The 19,301-nt window shown below is 46.0% G+C and overlaps 1 protein-coding gene across 1 annotated transcript; it reads left to right on the top strand.

Annotated features, from left to right (window-relative positions):
* Nucleotides 1-523: 523 nt before the first annotated feature.
* On the top strand, nt 524-17,358 carry ZBTB33 (zinc finger and BTB domain containing 33). Its single transcript, XM_066581687.1, has 2 exons — nt 524-611; nt 11,614-17,358. Exon 2 carries the CDS (start codon nt 11,616-11,618, stop codon nt 13,611-13,613), a length of 1,998 nt encoding a protein of 665 aa, XP_066437784.1. The 5' UTR covers nt 524-611; nt 11,614-11,615; the 3' UTR covers nt 13,614-17,358.
* The last annotated feature ends 1,943 nt before the right edge of the window (nt 17,359-19,301 follow it).

Here is a 19,301-nt window from a genome sequence, read left to right as displayed (position 1 = left end):
CTTTCGCTACGCCGCTGGCCACCACATGTACGAAGCCAATACAATAATGGTTACAATAAGATTATGTAAGTCACGAAACACAGGTGGAACCGTGGCCAGCTGCGCCAAAACACACACGTGCGTATACACTCAGCAAAACTGCTAGTGAAGCTACTGAACACTAGGGGGCGCGCGCGGCTATCAGCGCTGCATTGTGAGGTAGAACAAAGAGAGATTTCTTTTATTTCATCCAGTAACGTGGCGTCAGCGCCCCACGGCGCCGTTATGACCTGCTATTGAGTGACTAGAGCCGGTTATATTCACGGCAGGGCGGCCTCGGCGCCTTTTACTGTTCTTATCGGGATTCCTAGGACCTGATAAGAACAATTCTTTTTGTGTGCGCGTGAAAACCAGCGCGCTACATCAATGAGGGGAAAACAAAAATCTCGCGAGACTTTGTCTGGTGACGGAAATTGACGATGTTTTCCGAACGCTTGGTTCGGGCAGTGGGGCGCTCGGGTGCCCTCTGCAGGTCAGAGCGCGGTATAGCGCTGGTGTTCGGTGGCTGCGGGAGGAGCCTGTTCATTCGTTGTCTGCGGAAGCCGAGGCACCGGGCGGCCCCGGGACACCAGGTAATGCCCCACACGGGCGGCCGCGCCTGCCAGTATAGCGGTGCCCCACGGCGGGGACCGGAGGCTGCTCACGGGGCCGGCGGGCAAGGAGGGGAGGCTCGGGCCTAGGCGCCTCAGCAGCCTCCCGGTCTTTTCTCCTTTGTGAGGGCCGTTGCCGCCATGTTGTCCTGCTGGTGTGAGGTGAGGGGCCGGGGGTGCTGTCGGCGGACGCCGAGGCCTCCCAGGCCGGGGGGTGGGCTGGCAGGTAGGCCGCTGGTGGAAGCAGCATGGAGGCCGGTGGGAGTGTGCAGAGGGGGGCGGAGGAGATCGGCCGACGGTCCTGTACGATCCCATTGGAGGAGCACATGTGGGGATGCAGATACAAAGAGGTGGTGGGGGTCCTGCATTGTTCCCAAGGGACCACCGCCTGCCCTGCAGCCTCCGCATCCTCCCTGAGGGACCACCGCCTGTCCTGCTGCATCCTCCGAGGGGCCGCCGGACGAACCTCACAGCGGCGGAGTTGTGCGCAGACGGGCGCCGTGTTTTTGCGGTATGAGCGATACGTTTTTTCTTTTGCGCACGCATCGGCGTGTCTTACTGTAGTTTTTTGCGCGCGGCAAATAAAGACGCAGCGACTTATCATGGCTGATTGGTCTTAATGAGTTTCACAATTGCGCGGCGTTTCACGTCTATACCGGTGTATTGCAGGCGCTAATGTTGGGGACCGTTGTCCGCAAATACGCATAAAATATAGAATATGTTGGGGGGGGGGGTTTTGTGTGTTTGGCCGAAATATGGAAATGTGAGTCCGACGGGCGCTATTCTTTATTCATGTAGCGCGCCCAAATACGGCCGCGTGAAGACGCACGAAGGGACCATTTAGACAAACCGATTTGTTGAATGAGCGAACAATGGCGTCCGTCGCCCGTTCAAATGAGAAATCGTTCAGTCGTTCGCCGTCTACGGCTACAAGCACACGGGTGCGAGACGAACAAAACTTGCGCAAATCTGAACGCCCTTCTTCTGAATCGCGTTATACAGATCGGCGATGCTGCGAGCTTAAAAAAGGCACGTCTTGTATTTTTCGTGGCCCCCGGAACGCATCGCTTTCAAGGGGGCGGTCATACGCGTTGTACGCCGTGTGAGGCTTGCCATTGAAAACAATGGTGACCGCTTCCGATCGTCTGACGCGCGTACTGCCAGCGCCGGAGGGTGCGAATGTCAGAGAAGCCATGCAAGGATTTTTTGCGCGAAAAACGCCTCGTCTCTGCGGGAAAAAAACTTTGCTGAGCGCCTCGGGGCTCATTCACACGTCCGTAAACGGAAACTGCGGCGTATTACCGGCCTGTGTGAGCCGGCAGACACGGCGCATGGCAGCGGGTGCCTCACACACGAGCTTATCTCCCCGCGCTGTTTCGTAGCAGGTTTGCATACGAGTCGCCAGCCGTACGCAGCGCATCGTGTATAGACAGCGTTACATACAGGAGTCCACGCCGTGCGATATACGAGAAATAGAGCATGCTGCGATCTATGTCTCACAGGATCTACACACCAATGAAAATCCGTTTTCTTCAATCGACTCCATTCCCCGCGTCACGCGGCCGTAATGCGCGCCTAAATCTCGTCCGTGTGAATGTAGCCTTCGTGAGAGCGACGATTTAAACGACCGATGAGCGGCGATGGTTTTTATGTTGCATAAAATGAACGGAAAGCGAAGGATTTATCGTTCACTCGCCGGCCGCGTTTACACTTAACCGCTATCCTTGGTTTGTACGCTTTTCTTGAAGGCTTCTCCCTCCCTCTAGAAGGGCCTTTCTAAGCTTCTGATGTGCCGCGTGAAATCAGACAACACAAGGCCCTGGATGAAAGGGATAAGCGCTGCAATGTTGGCCCCCCGGGCCGTTCCTGAGAGGGGGGAGCATGTGGCACGGAGGCCAGCGCATAATAACTGCAGGCTGAGGAGGAAGGACGGCCGACATCCCGGATCCGGCAGGGGTGTTGGTTCTCTTCATTCCAACCACATGTGTCCATAGCTAATGAGACGCAGCCCTCCCTAATGAGCGGATGGGACCATATACCTATGGCTGGCATCATCCATCTTCGGGGGCGAGGAGGAGGCAGCGTTGGGTGACAGCATAGTGTGACGCTCGCAGCACAGGGGGGGGATTTAGGGAAGAAACTGGGACAGATTGCCTAAAAAATTTTTTTTCCTCTTCCCGCACCCACCTCCAAACTTTCCTCTATTATTCTTGGTAGGCTTTGTTCCCATCCGCGTCGCCCGCTCTTTGCCGTGCCGCACTATTTTGTCTGGGAAAATACTGTGCATCGTATAGTCAGCGGGTTGCATCGGGCACCATTCTCACCCGCCGTGTGCCAATGGAAATAATAGTGCATGTCTGAACTTACAGGGGTTGTCCGAGTTAAGGAACCCCCTCTTACCTGGTCCCAGCAGTTCTTCACCTTCTCCCTCTCGTCCCCTTCCGCCGATGTACGCGGTCTTTGTTTACAGCCTGCAGGGACGTCCCTGCTGCAGCAGTCCATGACAGCGATCGGCCATGATCACTGAGCGCTGTCACTGACAGCTGCAGCCTGTTTGTAGACGGGCTTTAACTACAAGGTGATGTCACAGGGAGACCGGAGCCGGCGGCGGAGGAGGAAGGACAGGGAGAGAGGTGAGTAACGTCTGTTTTACACGGGGCCATTATTGTTCAGAATAGTTCCGATTCCAGTGGGAATCTGACTGATAATCGCCCCGTGTAAACGCATGCTGGGACTGAATGAGAATTGCTCATTCATTCAGTTTCTGCATGCAGAAAAGTCAACGACGCGCCGGTCAGTGTAAATAGTCATTCACTTCTGAATGACTGTCCGCTTACACTGATGAAGGGGGGAGCGCTCTCCGGCTGCTCTGCCTTCGTGCCGGCAGCTTTGTGAGCAATGTCAGCGATACTCGCTCCTGCGTAACCACATGAGCGAGCATCACTGGGACGAGTGTCGGCATCGTTTGCCCAATAGCTCGTCCTGTGTTAGTGGACCATAAAGGAGCTCTTAGATGAACCGATTATCGTTCAAATGAGTGAAAAATAATTCTCTAAGCGTGAGCGAATGATGAACAAGAATCGTTCGCTTTTCGTTTGGCGTTCATTTTTTTTCAGGCATAAAACCCATCGTCAGCTCGTTTATCGTTCGGGTTAAACAGCGCTCATTCACATTCGCTGTATAAGAGACTGAGAATGACGGAATGATTCTCGTTTGAACAAGCCAACGATGAATCTGCTTGGCTAAACGGGCTGCACAAGAGCAAGTAGCGGTGACGTCATACGGCTCGTTCAAACGAGAATCGGCTCGTCTAAAAGTAACCCAACTACTGATTTGTTACTTTGAGTCCTAGAGGATCCGCTGGCGGGTTCCCTTAACTCCGACAACCTTTTTAATAGAATACATTTTTCTACATCAGGGTGTTGCATGCAGTTCCTGAATATATGCAAATCAGAATGATATGGGACAATGCTCATCATCGGCACATAGTAAGGAATAGCTGTGAATGGAGTAATAATCTGGCCATGGGGAATGCAGTGCACGCTTTCCATAGCAGCGAGCTATGTCCCCTGTCCACGAGCGGAGAATCGGAGCAATTCCCAGCATGCTGCGAAGTGCCGCGGTGAGCCTATCTGTCAGATAGGCTCGCCATGGAGATCCGTCCTCTGGCTCCTGCTCCCATGCAGGAGATCCGTCCTCTGGTTCCTGCTCCCAGGCAACGCCCGTGAACAGGCAGCCTTCTGTAAAATAATGGAATGAACTTCAAAGTTATGTACAAACAAAAAGCAGGGGTGTGCTCCTCAGTCATCACCGCCCCCCTATGTAGTGCACAACCCCACCCAGTAATGCTTATTATGCCCTGTAGAGGCATCTTACAGCTCAATATATATAGGGGCAGATTCATCAAACCTTAAGGGCTCATGTCCACGGGCAAAATGTGATTTAAAATCCGCAGCGGATCTCCCGCGCGCGGATCCGCATCCCATAGGGATGCATTGACCACCCGCGGGTAGATAAATACCCGCGGATCGTCAATAAAAGGCATTTAAAAAAAAATGGAGCATGAAAAAATCTGGACCATGCTCCATTTTCATGCGGGTCTCCCGCGGGGACGGCTCCCGCGGGCTTCTATTGAAGCCTATGGAAGCCGTCCGGATCCGCGGGAGACCTAAAATAGGAATTAAAAGCATTTACTCACCCGCAGCGGGCCGCGAAGCTCTGCTCTTCCTCACGGCCGCATCTCCCTTGCTTCGGCTCGGCGGATGTGCCCGGCGCATGCGCGCGGCACGCCGGCGACGTGCCGCCGGCGTCAGGAATTCATCCGCCGGCCGAAAATGAAGATCCGGCCGTGAGGAACAGCTGATCTTCGCCGCCCGCTACGGAAAGGTAAATGCTTTTAAATTTCTATTTTCAGCGCTCATGTCCGCGGGGCAGGAGGGACCCGCTGCAGATTCTACATGTAGAATCTGCAGCGGATCTGATTTTCCCCGTGGACATGAGGCCTAAGGCCTCATGTCCACGGGCAAAAGAAGAATTAAAATCCGCAGCGGATTTTAACTCTTCTCCCGCGCGCGGATCCGCACCCCATAGGGATGCATTGACGACCCGCGGGTAGATAAATACCCGCGGATGGTCAATAAAAGTGATTTTTAAAAAAATGGAGCATGAAAAAATCTCGACCATGCTCCATTTTCATGCGGGTCTCCCGCGGGCTTCTATTGAAGCCTATAGGGGGGGGCCGTGCACATTAGTCCATCAGCTGATATTCAGGTAATGTATTTGCAACCTGAAGTGATGAAGTGTGGTTTACTTTTGCGCAGTCATCAAATAAAGAACAAGATATAGTCGCCACTATCTTAGTTGGCGTTGTCTTGTTTCCTCCCGAAGGTTCGGTGTTGTCATTTTATCACTATATTAGCATCGCGATGTAACCCGACAGGCTGGGTGTTGATTTTCTTTCATAATTAAGGACTCTCTTCTAATTCTGTCTTACACTGAAGTTGACATTAAGTGACAATTGACTAATCCTGTACTTGCAGAGATACTACAAGAGTCGGCAGCTGGAATAGCGTAGACTGGGGAGCTGAGTGGATCTGTTAACCCTTTAAATGCCGCTGTCACTTCTGACGGCAACATTTAAATCCCCCAAACGATGTTCAAGGGTACAATATAGCCCCCAGTGAAGAGATCACAGGGGGCCACGCAGGTGTCATGGCAGCCGGGGGCCTTCTGGAAGGCCCCGGGGCTGTCTTCGCAGAATGCCTATCAAGCTATCCCCGTGGAGTGGCTTGACAGACAGCCTGCCCGCCCGATAGCAGTATGATGTAATGGTATGGCATTACATCATACTGCAGGAGCAATCAAGGCATCGCAAGTTGTGGTCCCCTGTGGGGACTAAAAAGAAGAGTAAAAACGAGAACAATAAAGTTTTACTAATTGTTGGGGGGAAAAAGTAATAGTTTTTTTTTTTTTTAAAAAGCCCTTTTGCCATATTTACAATAAAAGAATCTAAATTATAAAACAAATAGATATATGGTATCACTGCATCCATAAAAGTCTGATCTATCAAAGAAAAATATTATTTACCCCGCACAATGAATGTCGTCCAAAAAAGAAAAAAAGAATGTCAGAAATGAGCTTTTGCACTAAAAAGCAATCAAAAAGTCTTATGTATTCTAACGCAAACTGCAGGATGTCCCGCCAAAAATGATCTCACACAACTATGTTGACGGAAAAATAAAAGAAGATAGCGGCAGAAAATACTTAAAAAAAAAAAAAAGAATGTTTTTGGGGGAAAAGAAGTAGCACAGCAAAAAAAAAGAAGAGACATTTTTTTCTCTCCTAGGCTACCTTCGCGTTCTGTAAACGTGCGATTTGCTCCATGAGGCAATGCGCTTTTGCTTAAAATTTGCATCGTTGGGCGTGAAAAGTTAGCGACCGCTGTCTATTGTTTTCAAAGGCAAAAATCGCACAGCGCTCGCTTGTAATCGGGGGGAGTGTCCAAGTATAAAACGTGCTGCGAGGAAAAAATCGTGTGTGAATAAATCCATTCAACAGAATGTATTTCCTAACGTGTGAGTTTTGTGGCGTTGGTGTGAATAAGCCCTGACCTGTTCATAAAGTGCGTGCAGCAGCGGGTGACGCGTCGTCTCATGACTGTATATCCTGCTGATGAGCAATCCAAGCTGCAGTCCTTGTGGAACGCAGTCATCTGCAGCTGTATCTTGTACAGGTAGCCTACGGAAGAATCTTTTTGTTAACCCCTTAACAACCGCCGATATGCCTTTTGACGGCCTGTATCGGCGGTCTATGTATGAAAAAAGATCACGGGGCTACCTCTCTTCATACATCCCGGGTGCCGTCACAACCGACACCTGGCGGCAACAGCTGCGATGAGCCACGTGGTTGATTGGGGCTGTTAACCTTTTAAATGCTACTGTCAATTCTGACAGCGGCATTTAGATCCCCCAAACGATGGTCAAGGGTCCCATACGGTCCCCACCCCACGATGAGATCTCAGGGAACCGTGTGGGCGTCATGGCAGCTGGGGGCCTTCTGAAAGACCCCAGGGCTATCCCGGCAGAATGCCTTTCAAGCCATGCTCGAGAGGTGGCTTGTGATAGATTGCCTGTCAGATAGCAGTCTGATGTAAGGCTACGGCATTACATCATACTGCTGGAGCGATCAAAGCATCGCAGGTTGTTGTCCCCTATGCGGACATAAAAAAATAAGAAAGTAGAAATAACAACAATACAGTTTTACTAATTGTTAACAAGTAAATAAAAGGTAATTAAAAAAACAACCTTTTGTCATATTTGTAATGAAAGAATCTAAATAATAAAACAAAAATACATATTTTTTTATTGATGTGTCCCTATCAAAGTAACGCATTATTTACCCTGCACAGTGAACGTTGTCAGAAAAAAACAAAAGAACGGCAGAAATGCACTTTTTTGGTCACCCCATGTCTAAGAAAAAATGTAATAAAAAGCGATCAAAAGTCGTATTCCAAAATGGTACCAACACAAACTACAGGACGTCCCGCAAAAAATGAGCCCTCAAATAACTATGTTGACGGAAAAATAAAAAAGCTATTGCGCAGAGAAGATGGCGGCAGAAAATAATTTTAAAAAAACAATATCTTTAAAAAAAAATACAAGTACTACAGCAAAAAAAATTGCTGTTTGGTATCAGTGAATGACATCACTGAATGGCTGTGATTGGCTCATCGAGCGCTGGCTGTGATTGGCTGCTGGCCCTCAACTAGCCAATCACAGCGCTCGCTTTGCTGGAGGCGGGGTATTCAAATCCCTGTCACCAGCAGAAGCTCAGCTGTGAGCCGAGGACGAAGTTTACAGCAGCACCACCGCCGGAGACCATCAGGAGGCTTCGGGATGCCGTGGACCAGGTGAGTATTGATTTATTTGGGGGGGGTGGGGGGCAATTTAGCTAGGTCCTATGCCTTATATGTCAAGCCTCCTTTGAAAACTCGATAGGTCTTCCTATCAGGGTAGGACCTATTTTCAGGGAAACACGGTATTAAGTCATTTGGATGTCAAAATGGGGTACTCTACTTTGGGCCCTTTTCTATTGACTACATTAAGGGGGGGGGGGGGGGGAAGCCAAATCTGCCATTCTCTATAAAGGCCCTTTTAGACACAATAAGAATTGCTCAAAAATTGCTCAAAGCCGTCTTTTGAGCGATTCTCATTCTGTCTAAATGCAGGGACATCCAGCAGTTTTCGTGCACGAGTCGCTGATCGCTGAATTCACAGCGGGTTACTAGCAGTCAGAGCGGAGAAGAATACAGCTGTTATTTTTTTTTTTTTTAATGCAAAACAGCAGTAGTCTTCCATTAGCGGCCGCGGCGGTGTCCCGCTCCTCTTGCATATTCTATAGAAGCTTCTTGGCTACTATAAAGTATGCAAAGATGATAGTTCAAAACGGTCACTCAGACTATCATTTGAGCGATCATTTATCAGTGTGAATGGGGCTTTAATCTCACATCCCCAAAACAGGAGTCAAAAGTAATCAAATTATTAGAATATTTATACCTCGTGGTGAACACTGTACAAATCCCCCCCCCCCCCCCCCAAAAAAAAAAAACAATGGTGAAATTTGTTTTTGCTTTTATTTTTTTTCATTCTATCCCCATGCAAAACCATTTGAGAGAAGTCAAGTTAGGCTGCTGTTACACCTGCCCTGGGAATTCCGCTTTCCTTTTCCGTTCGGGGAGCAGGAAAGCGGAATCCCTGCTGCCAGACCAGACTGGCCGGCGTTTGGGCAGAAGTCAAAATGCTGCATACAGCGCTCTTTCTTCCAGGAATTTGCAACCCGATCTACGATGGAACCTCCAGCCGGAGGTTCTGACACAGATGGGAAACCAGCCTCATACAGGGTTACTATAATAGAGTAGACACTATAAACGTTTTATAGAAGCCAAAGTAGTATTGATATAGCCAAAATGCGTACATGTTTGTTTAGCATACGTCTTTAATTTCGTATGAAATTACCCGACAATCATCCCAGAGATAATCGCTTCTGTGCTGTCACCCAGGAGCGAGGATCGCTCAGTGAAAAGAGGTGGAGCACTCCAGCCGCCTGCCTCCATTCACAGTAAACAGGCTTTCGCTCATAGATGATCCACTCCTTATACAAGGGCCGATCATCATTTGACTTTTATGCCTGCGATCCAGCGAGAGTCGCTCGGTGTAAAAGGATCCTTAGTTAGGCCAGTCTTACACGGACGTGTGGGATTCCACATGAGGAAGCCTGCAGCGGAATCCAGCCCTGGCGTCCACACGTACCTCTTTAAATCTATATTGCGGATGAACCCGGACGCTCGCCGTCTGACATGCGCAGTACAGTCATTTTGTTTTCCAATCACTGGTTTTCCCGCACCTTCGTTGGGTGATGACGCGGGTACCCGCGACCTATGCACAATGTCTATTGCGGATGGGCAGCGGGTCAGATGGCTTCCATTGACTGCAATGCGAGCCGTCCGTGCGACTCCGCAAGAAAATAGAACATGCTGCGATCTAAATTCTACAAGCGGAAATCATAATTGCTGTCTACTCATGTGAGCAGACATGCGAATATTCTATTTTTTGAATGAATGCGGAATACTGCCGATCATCCGCATGGGTAACAATCGTGGATTCCACAATTCAAATCTTGTTGTGTGAGACCGGCCTTACAAATGTTTCTGTCGGCCTTTTCATAAATACGTTTCACTTGTTCCTATTCTACAGGGGCTTTCCCAGAATGTTTGTTTCTCTATACATAAACCACCAATGTTCTGAAATGTCTTGCTTCACGGGGACACGAGCCGCTGCTGTCACAAATAACTTCATCCTAAGGCCGCCTGCACACGGGCGGAAATCCCGCGGCGGGATTTCCGCCACTGAAAGTTTGCATAGGAGTGCATTACAATACGCACTCCTATGCAGACGGCCGCGGTTTGGCCGCGCGAAATCTCGCGCGGCAAACAAACCGCGACAGGTCCTATTTTTGTGCGGGGCACGCACTCACCCGCCCGCTGGCTCCGGTCTGCGCATGCGCCGGCTGCGCCGCAGCCGGCACATGAAAGAGCCGGGGCCGCCAGGCGCGGGTGAGTACGCGCTCGTCCCTGCAGGCTCTCGGGTCGGGTCCCGCGGCGAGAATTCTCGCTGCCGGATCCGACCCGCTCGTCTGCAGGCGGCCTAACTCTGCTACTATGCAGATTGCTTGTCTACCGCTTTAAGGGTTTTGATCCTATTTAACGTTAAAATTCTTATTCTTTTGCAGTAACCTTGTATATATACCGCTAAATGGTGGCATTAAAAAGTGCAACTCATCCTGAAAAAGTACAAGTGTTCAAAAGCACATAGCATGGTATCAATGAAAAAAAGCTTTGGCTTTTGGAATGAGACAATGAAAAGACTAAAAGAAAAATTGTTGCATCCGTTAGGAGTAAAAGGATGTTGATATTTGAATCAACTAACAGGGCCCTGAGAATACACAAAAAATTGAGTTGATCATCATTAGTTACTACAAAGGCCTCATGTCCACTTGCACTCACAGATATCACTGCTGAATCCTGCAGTGGAATCCGTGCGTGCCTGCGGCCATGCAGAGGGAAAAGACATTTTTCTTACCTCTCCGACGTGCAGGCTGGAACTTTTTTTTTTTAAATAAAACTCCTGCTCTCCTGCGTATCCGCGGCACAGCACAAAAACAGCTGCGGCTGTGCCGCGGAATCGGAGGGCTTCAATCGGAGCCATCCGTACGGGAGGCCCGCAGGGAAATGGAGCGTGGTGCGATTTCTTCCCATTCATGCGACCTGCATGCCGGAAAGAATTCCCATCCGCATGCTTTTAGCTGCCCTACGGATGCCAATGTATCCCTATGGGCAGCAAGATGCACTGATCTCCTGTGCGGGGGCCACGCACATGGACGTTGGGCCTAAGTACTAGTAAGTACTGGGCTACATGCCAACTTTTCATCATATTACATTTCTAAGAATTGTTAAGAGTCTTGTTCCAAATGTCAGTAAGGCAACTTTCAGACAAGCTTATTACAGGTGAGTTTTTGCACCCATATATGGGTCTAGTTTTTCTACCCAGCTGCGGATCTACTGACACACCGCGTTGTCTCTGATACTGTGAGTTTGGGTCGGTAGACTCACGGTCAGGCTGGGACATTCTGTCATAATATGGGTGCAAAAATGTACCTGTAATATGGTTGTGTGAACGCGACCTAAGAAAGGCTTGCAAGTTGCATGATTATAAATGTTGAAGCAGTCTTGCTACAAAAATGCTTATATTGAGCCCAGGCCCCAGTGCTTTGTTTATGACCTTTTGTTTATTGGGATTTTGGTATGTGTTGCTTGTGTTCTTTATTAAATTAGTAAAACAGCAGTCTGTAGGTGATTTTTAGATCTAGGGTAGTAGGCGTGATGGTGATCTGGTCACACACTGATGTGTCTTTTTATATTTATTTGCAGACATGGATTCCAAAAAATTGATTACAGCAACCGACACCCAGTACTCCGGCAGCTTATTGCAAGCTCTAAATGACCAGCGACTGCAGGGCTTGTATTGTGACGTCACAGTAATCGTTGAAGACCGTAAATTCAGAGCTCACAAAAATATTCTTTCTGCCTGTAGCACTTATTTCCACCAACTCTTCATTGTTGCTGGACCAGTAGTGGAATTGAATTTCATCCGAGCTGAAATTTTTGCAGAAATTCTTAACTATATTTACAGCGCTAAAATTGTCCGTGTGAAATGTGACATGCTGGAAGAACTGATAAAATCTGGAAAATTGCTAGGAGTTCCTTTTATAGCAGAGCTTGGAATACCTCTATCACAAGTGAAGAGTATGTCTGGAACAGTTAAGGATGGTCCTAATGAAGGTCAGTCTAATTCTGATGCAAAACTGTGGGAATCAACAAAAAATGCAGCTAAAGCTATGGGCGAGTCGGGGATTCCAGTCATCAGACAAGCATACTCCGTATCATTCAATAAAGAATCCGATTCAGAAACAAATTTGATAGAGGACGAGTCCGATGATGACGATGATGATGATGTGATTTTTTGTTCAGAGACTGTACAAGCCAAACCAGTGACGCCAGAAAAAAAAGAACCTGTGCAAACGCCAATTCCTACACCTAATGACCAAGATGCTGTTTCAAAACAAGCTACACCACCTACTCCACCTCAGCAGCCTAATCAAAACACTAAATCTCAGACCCAACCCCAACCCCCTTTAAAAAACATGGGTTCTGCACCGAGTAATACAAATTCAACCGTTGCTCCTCAAAATCCTCCTGCAAATGGTTCTGCTGTCCCTCCTGTTACACAACCTGCATCGGTTACTACTGTTCTTCCGGTCCCACCTTCCCAAAATACCCCTTCTACTGTTACAACAGCACCCCCTGACGCAAATCAAAACTTGCCAAAACTACAGCCAATTGGTATTATTCAGCCCAAAACAGAACTGATATTAGATGGAAACAGCATTTCAACATCTCCCGTGTCTTCGGCGGTATCTTTGGAACAGCCTACAATAACCCATAAAAACGTGTCTTTTGATGGCGTACAAAAAAAGCAGGTGGTTACCTTCAGCCCCGGATCATCCTCAAAACCAGGAGAATTCAAAATTAAGATCGCTGATGTTGTTTCCGGAACTAGCAAGGACTCTTCTGAGCCTCGACGCATCATGGATGGTAAGAAAATCATTACATTGGACACAGCGTCAGAAATAGAGGGCTTGTCAACGGGGTGCAAAGTGTACGCAAACATTGGCGAGGACACCTATGACATAGTTATCCCCATCAAGGAAGATCCTGAAGAAGGGTTGGCCAAGCTGGAGGACGACGATGAGTTTCAGAATCGTAAGCGAATGAAACTAAAACACGATGATCACTACGAGCTCATCGTCGACGGAAGAGTCTATTATATCTGCATTGTATGCAAACGATCTTATGTCTGTTTGACAAGTTTACGAAGACATTTTAACGTTCACTCTTGGGAAAAGAAATATCCGTGCCGTTACTGCGAGAGAGTCTTTCCTCTCGCAGAATATCGTACAAAGCATGAAATTCACCATACAGGTGAAAGAAGATATCAGTGCTTGACTTGCGGTAGTTCGTTTATTAATTACCAAGTCATGGCTTCACACATTCGATCTGTTCACAGCATGGACCCTGCCGGAGATTCAAAGCTTTACCGTCTAAATCCATGCAAGACATTACAGATTAGGCAGTATGCTTACATAACTGAAAGCTCCAACGCTGTCCCTGTTATTAATGATGGTGGAATCGTGTATGACATTGACCCAGACAAATCCGAACCGGCATCTGCAGAGAACCATTCTTCCGATGGGCCAAAACCTGTAAATTGGGACGATATCTTCATTCAGCAGTCCAACCAGACCATGTTTAAACCAACTACTGCGGAAGGCAGTAATGAATTTGAGTTTGTTATACCAGAATCTTATTAATCCTATTAACATTTTAAGTTCAGTGTTAATAAGAACACGGAGTATAATGATCTTCAGGTGAACTGCTGTCAGGATTGTTTAATTTTTTTTGTTTTTTTCAAATCTTAAAATACATCATTTTAATATAGCTGACGAAACGGCATAGTTTTAGTCTTTTCTTATCAGTTACAACTAGTATGTGAGGGCATCTTCTCAGCATTCTGTCTAGTTGGCCAACGGTTCGAGAATTGCAGAGACTCTTGACCCAAGTCGGTTTTGGCAATGATTGTATAGGAATTGATTAGGCACAGTACTTTTTTGTAATAACAAAAAAATAAAGATGTGTGTTTTACATTTCACTGAAGTTGTTCCAGTGAGTTAGACAGACCTGCTTCCCAAAACTTCAGGCATGTTTGCACTTTACAGTGAGGAAAATTTCATGTTGGTCATTGTTTGGCAGTGTCAAGGGAGGTAAGCTAAAAATGTTACAGCAAAGCTGAGTGTTCTAATGACGTGAAGGAGCCGGAATCTTAAGGTCTTCCACAAGTTTAAAAGTTGAAGTAGAGTCACAAGGAAGATAACTTAACACATGCAACAAGTTACATTTTGCAAAAAACAGAAATGCAAAACCAAAAAAAAAAATAGTTCCTGTAAAGAGGAAGGCACTTGATAGATTTAAGACTTTTTAGTAACTTGTTTGTAGGAAACATTTTGCCACTTAGATGTTGGACCGGATAGACACATGGTTTCAATTTTAAAAGTTACAAAGAGGATTCAAAAAGTTCTCTAAAATGCCATCCCCCAGAAGTGTAATCGTGTCACAGTTACTGTAAGGAGATATACCTTGTGTTTGATTAGGTGGTATGTTCTGAAAATAATACCTGGCACGTTAGCAGGTACTGCCGAATTCTTTTAAAATCACCTTGACCGAAATGCAAGTTCCTGTGCATGCAGTTACTAAGGGTGCTCCCGTATGTGCACAAGCATCAAGGTATAAAAGATGAAGCTCAGCACATAGTTGGGGAAGAAAAGAACTCGCTGCTTGGTGTAGGGCTACATCATGATTGCAGTTCGTTAGATTTCTTATGTTGGCGGAAATGCAATGAATCGCACTACAGTTACAGAGCAACTAGTTCCGATGGCATTGCAAAAAAAAAGGTGACTACCAGAATGGGCTGCAGCTTTACATAAGTCACGTTTTTTTATTAAATTTTTTGAACATGCTACGTTTTTGGGGTTTTTTTCCGAATCCTCGTCTTACATTTCCCCTCTAGTGGTATTCCATGTTCATTTTAAAGCCAAATGTGATTTTCATAAACACGTCATACAATTTCTAATACCACTGATGCAAAAAAAAAATTGCACGTGATTCTATAGAAATTTCCTTCCGCGTACAACTTTTCAGTCATTTTTTTTCAGTTGCATTAACCCTTTCGAATCCACTGTCTGACGACATGATTTAAGGCTGTACAGCTCCGATGTTGGAAGACGTCCGTTGGGGTTCTCTTACTGTATGTCGCCAGCCTCTCTGCTGTCGGAGCCTATCCAACGTGTCACCTCATGCAGTACTGGCTTTAGCCAGCATATAGCGTCATTGTATAATGGCAGAAAAAGAGTAAGCCCCCTAGAAAAGGCGGAATACAAATTGGATTGAAAAGGGTTAAAAGCCACTTCATTGTCTTTTTGGGTTGCAGCATTTTTAAGTGTAAGTCATTATAGCCCTTTTACTGATTTCGACATAGGATTATGGTAAAATTGTGGCCAAGGACACTGCAGTAACAGGAGATTGTTCCGTGCATTAGTCAGCTCTTCATGCTACCGTAGGGTAGCCCTATACATTTGGACATGCAGACCTAGTTCTTAGAATGCGCCGGCATAAGACAGATGGAAATACATTTTCTGTGAAGCCGTTATTTTCTACCTTGTTGTTCTAAGATGCCTTCTCATATTGGACCTATTCCTAGTTTAGAGAAATGCCACTGGATTTGACAGGACATAAATTATTTTTCTACATTATTTTTTGATTTTCTTCTTACTGTAGACTTGATTGGTTACTGGATATTTTACATCGAGTTTACTTTTAGTCTAGGTATATGTATGTACTTTTCCCTGCTGTGCAATGTGGGTCTCCCATTCTTGCAAAAACACGTCTAAAGTAGTTGAGCATTCCTACCTACTTGCTTGATATAAGTGATCTGAACTGGGCTTGTTGTAGTTAGCATAGTACAAGTAGGCAAATGAATATGGGCTTTTTTTAATGAAGACTTGGTAAAACTAGTGAGAGTTGTTTTATGTGTCATTATACCATTGTGGATACTTAACATTGTACAAAGAATAGGTGCAGGTATTTGTATATATAATAAGCTAAAATGCAGGATAACAGCTGTATTTAAATGCCTTTTAATAGAAAAGTGGAAGAGCTAGACCAAGTAGTATGACAGAAGAAAGTAAAGCTAAAACTTACAATCACAGAGTTGCAGTTATAACAACTTTTTAAGCGATTTACGGTATGTGTATATGTTTACTAGGATATGTTAATTGAGTTGCCCAAATCTCTGGACCATGGAGTTTTTATCATACTACAATTCTGCCATTATCACCTGCAGAGAGAATAGACATAGATGATGTGCATGGAGGATTGGACAGATGAGGAGGTGGTAGGCTTCAAACCAAGGACAAGTTCGGGGCAAGCTGGTACCAACATACCCCCACCACTGCAGAAGCACCATAGTCTTGGACTAGATTACCATAGTGACTCCTGTTTTATCAGCCTGTAGACCAAAAGATATAAACTAAGTGATATTGGTTTGAGTGCCATCTTTTATGACTTTAGGCCCAGTAACGAGGTGTTCCCATCCCATGTATGTATGGCATTTGGAAAAGGGTATGCCATAAATATCTGATCAGTTTGGACCCTTGTCATTTTTTTGTTTGTTTGTTTTCTTAACGACTCAGTAATTCGCTTTGTGTAATTTTTAATGTGGAAATGGTTAAAGAGTTTACAGCTTTAAAACCAGTAGACGTGATAGGAAGTGTAGCGATGGTCCAGATTAAAAGAGAGACTGAAAAAAGACTCAAACTGACATGTCCTATTTGGTGCTCGTGTAACAAAATATTGGTCTGTGCCGTATGGAAAGGTTACCTTGATATAGATACTATGAATAATAAGACATTTTGAGAGTTCCTGGAGAAACCGCATGCTATTAAATTATGCAACCCTTAATTGCAGTATTTATTTAGACCATTGCACTTATTGAACAAATACTTAAGACTTGCGCTGTCTAAAGTTACTCAACTGCAAGCAAGAAAAGCCGCTACAAGTCCGTTAATCTTGGCACAAAATTATTTCCCCCCCCCCCCCTATAGTCGCTTGGTGTCTCTTGTATTTCGAGGCTATAGTTTTCAATTTGAAGTTCAAGGTAGTCTTTATTTTCGGAGCCCTCGCGATATTGCTTTTCAGATAGCATTCCAGTCTTGTTTGTACAGAACGAAAACGGTGTCAACATTACTGTATTCTGTTGTCACTGCTTGTAATGGAATGCCTGTTTTTGTCTTTAGGAAATTGGGTTGTATATTCTTCAATTATCTTATTCCAAAATGGTTTTATTTGGTACCAGTCATGTTGTATATATTCTACTTGTACAGCTTTTCCTTAAGGTTTTTTTTGTTTTTTGTTTTTTTTTTAAGTCGTGTGCTACTTTTCACTAACCAATACTTGAGCCTTTAGAGCTTTCTATGGCAAACCAATAAACATTTTTCAATCTGACTTGCGTAACATGATTTCATTGGAAACGGCTCATCATTCAGCATGTGGACATAATATAAGTTAGAGTTAGAGGTGTTGTACCACAATTGCAAGTTATCCCCTATTGTCAGGAAAGACCCTCCACCGATCTCCAGAATGGGGGTTCCTTGTCCCTCCTCTTCCTTACTGCACTGCCTGCAGGAGACTGAATGGAGCACTGGTCCCATTAGCGCTCCATTCACTTTCAATGAGACAGCGGAGATACTCAAGTGGGCGGTACTCGGCTACTTCCGTGAGCCCCATTGAAATGAATAGTGCAGTGATCGCGTATTCTTGGCCAGTGCTCTATTAACTGTGACATCACTGCATAGGGAGGAGAAACCCCTCCCATGACAGGAGAGATGGACACGCAAGTCCAGTTCTTGAGATCAGTAGAGGTCTGGGTGGATAGACCCTCACTGCCCAGCAGGTTATCTATCCCTTATCCTGTCTATGGGGGGAGGGGGGGGAGACTTGTAATTACGATACAATCTCTATTAAAAAAATGCGTATTAGACATGAAACAATGTTCGTTCAATTCATATCATCCAAACCTTCTATAGAATGAATTTCTGCCATTTAACAAGTAAACTCTATAATATACATAAAACCAATAATACAGACACACAGCCAGATATCATAGTGGCAGAATTGGCTGTGTACTGTAAAAAAAACTTGCTGTATCTCAGAGCATATTCTGCCCTAGATATACAGTCTGATATTTGGTACCTCATATTTGAAAATGAAACACTTTAAAGAAAAATCTGTTCCATATAAAGGATTGTCCCATGAAATTTAGTTATCCACAGCATAAAGGATAACTAATTGACTGTTGAGGCTCTGACTGCTGGAACCTACGTGGAATGGGGGTTTTGAGTATCAACAAATAAATGGGGGGATGAACGTTCCCATTAATTTCAGCGGGAGTACCTGAAAAAGCCGAGGATAGGGAAAGGTATCGTTTCTCCTTAAGGAGAGCACCTGGGAGGTGAGTGAGGAGACTTATAAGGCCATGCATGCTCTACAGGAAAATATGCAAATGGGAAGATGGAACACTACATCTGCAGCGCCACCTATTGGAAGGCAGCATTCCTGCAAGTCAATGTCGGATTTTTTTAACAAGCCTTATAGCAATGACTGGGTATTGTGAGGCAAAGCCAGAATAACTATGCACAGACAGCTGTTTCGGGGTGATTGCCCCTCATCAGTGTGCGGCAGGCTTCTGGCTGGGCTAGTGAGAGGCCTCTAGACGTGGCTCAGGAGGGTATCGTACTGGTGCTCCAGTAGTGCTACTAAAATGGAGCGGTGGTTCACATGTTTCACCATTACTCTGTTCAGTTGGGGACACTCCAGACTCCCACTCTACCTTTAAGAAATTGCAGATCAGAGGCACCACACTGGCTGTTGTATAAGGAGTGTGTGAGTCAGGCTCTAGTGACACTTTGAGTGAAGGCCCTTATTACACAGACTGATTACACTGCAACAAATTTTTAAAAACTGTTCATAACAGAAAGTAATTTATGTTTCTGTGAAATTAGAACCTGATTCCACTGGTAAAATAGAAAAATAGCAGCACGTCTCACTTTCCCCTCGTCATCCTGACAGCATACACCTGGAGGTTTTCTGCTGGACACCTGTTGGGACAGGAAGCGGAAAAAACACAAAAGGCAACTCCCACCACCGGTTCACCAGTGTCTTCCTGTCCCTACAGGACAGTCCAAGCGGAGCCTCCAGGTGTATGCCGGAGGATAACGAAGAAAAGAAAACTCCAAGCAGCCTGTCCGCCCTGGGGGGACGCCTCTCTGTTGGGCTGACAGGGTCTGCGCGGGTGAGACTCTGCAGTATAACTTCCTCTGAGGAACCCTCCCCCAGTGCGCTGCCCAGAGGGTGGCTGGTGGAATGACCCCCAGTACCGGAGAACGGCA

The sequence above is a fragment of the Eleutherodactylus coqui genome, chromosome 10 (assembly GCF_035609145.1).
Source record: "Eleutherodactylus coqui strain aEleCoq1 chromosome 10, aEleCoq1.hap1, whole genome shotgun sequence".
Taxonomy (NCBI): Eukaryota; Metazoa; Chordata; class Amphibia; order Anura; family Eleutherodactylidae; genus Eleutherodactylus; species Eleutherodactylus coqui.
The sequence above is the reverse complement of the archived record's forward strand: the minus strand, read 5'-3'. Positions and strand labels throughout refer to the sequence as shown.